Source organism: Lottia gigantea (assembly GCF_000327385.1).
Source record: "Lottia gigantea unplaced genomic scaffold LOTGIsca_623, whole genome shotgun sequence".
Taxonomy (NCBI): Eukaryota; Metazoa; Mollusca; class Gastropoda; family Lottiidae; genus Lottia; species Lottia gigantea.
In genome coordinates this window covers 17,122-18,798 of record NW_008710128.1, presented here as the reverse complement: position 1 = coordinate 18,798, position 1,677 = coordinate 17,122, and the positions used below count along the sequence as shown (strand labels likewise).

At 35.4% G+C, this 1,677-nt stretch overlaps 1 protein-coding gene across 1 annotated transcript in view; it reads left to right on the top strand.

Annotated features, from left to right (window-relative positions):
* LOTGIDRAFT_176002 (hypothetical protein) overlaps positions 1 to 1,677 on the top strand; it is a gene marked incomplete at both ends in the record, with an annotated part of 9,589 nt that overhangs the window by 1,482 nt on the left and 6,430 nt on the right. The window contains 3 exons of the mRNA XM_009064457.1: positions 293 to 784; positions 1,067 to 1,123; positions 1,483 to 1,545. Coding sequence (XP_009062705.1) covers positions 293 to 784; positions 1,067 to 1,123; positions 1,483 to 1,545 — 612 coding nt within the window. The remainder of the gene's footprint in view (positions 1 to 292; positions 785 to 1,066; positions 1,124 to 1,482; positions 1,546 to 1,677) is intronic.

The following is a 1,677-nucleotide window of genomic DNA, read 5'->3' as shown; positions in this document are numbered from 1 at the left end:
GCTGTTGCTCTCCACAGGGTCATGAACCAGTGGTCAGTCTATTAATAGAACAGGGGTCAAAGGGCAAGATTCATCTACCAGCACATCACGAGGTAGGTCATTTTCACAATTCATGAACTTCATGGCCACCATTCTTGTATCATGGAAGTTTGTCAATGCAGCCATATGATTGGATTGTACCCAAAGGAATACAGCCAAAGTGCACAAGGGTTCGAATTTGCTCCTTTGATCGGCTTTTGTGTACAAATTGGTAGGACTAAATTTTGAATTGAAATTTCAAATATATTTTCAGTCTGAAGATGACAGATCTAAATCACAACGAGCAAAATCTTCGAAAAAACGGCACCAATCAGACGAACGTGATTCATCACCACAACAACGTAAACATCAATCACCACATAGCGAGAAAGAGGAAGATTCTTATCAACAGTCCAGCACTCAACGCAACGGCTCACGTAAAAAACATTCCAAAAAATCAAGGCATAGAGATAGTGATAATTCAGAAAGGTCATCACCAAGGAGATCGAGGGGGGATAACTCTCGTAGTAAAAGCAGACGTGAATCTTCATCAAGAAGCAGAAGTAGAGAATCAACTCCAGTTAAAAAAGATTGTAAAGAAAAACCATCCAGACGGAATGACAGAAAGAAAGAGGACACATACCAGACGTCTGCATTTCCAAAAGTTGGCAGAAATGATTTAATAGATGACCTTAGTGATAGGTCATCACCACGGCAACTGACTGATGATGATAAATATGAACAGTCAACAAGGAGAAAGGAGAAGGTAAAGTTGAGCCATTCAAATTTTCTATTAAATATGAAAACGGACATTCCACTTAAGCTTTGGGTAGTTATTGTGGTAAAAAAACAAAAATGGTGTCTGCTGTGTGAAACATAATGTTGATGTTAAAATCTGTTACTTGGTTACTCCAATATCCAACATTTTGTTGCTTCTTTTCTTATGTAATTTTAACATTAGCAATAAAATGGAGCTTACAATTTTGCAATTAAACTTTTGACAATAAGTAATTTGTTAAAACTAACTAACATTTTGGTTTTATTTCAGAGAAGTCCTAGGTCAGATACAAGCAGTAGAATTTCTACACCCAGGAAACAATATTCTGTAAGTTTGTTTCCATATTTCTTTGTAAAAAACTGAACTTTATGGGTCAAAGGCAAATCTATGTTTTACTGTTTAATTTGTTACTGCACTTTAAAAAGGATCTTGTCCCCTCAATATTCTCAGTTGGCATCTGGTTTGTTACAATTGCACTGTTGACGTCTAGTTTTTTCACTTCAAGGGCAATATTAAAATCTTCCATACTGATATTGTAGGTATTAACACTTATAATTGCAAAAATACTCATAATTCCCGTATAGTGACCTCAATCAAATTTCCATGATTGACTTCTGTATTCTATTCAAGTTTGGATTCAAATATGTGAAACATTCTGAAAAGTTATGTCTATCTTCTCTCTACAGGATTCAGAAGATGGAGACAGATCTCAAAATTCAGATAAAAATAATTCATATAATGAAGATCAGGTAGGTTTTTTATTGCATTAAATATTTACTTCATCACTTGATACAGCTCAACCCATTTCTGCATAAGTTTTTAAATGTCTGGTTTGCATAGTTTCCCTTGAATATTCTATGGCATCTACTCGCCCCTTCCCC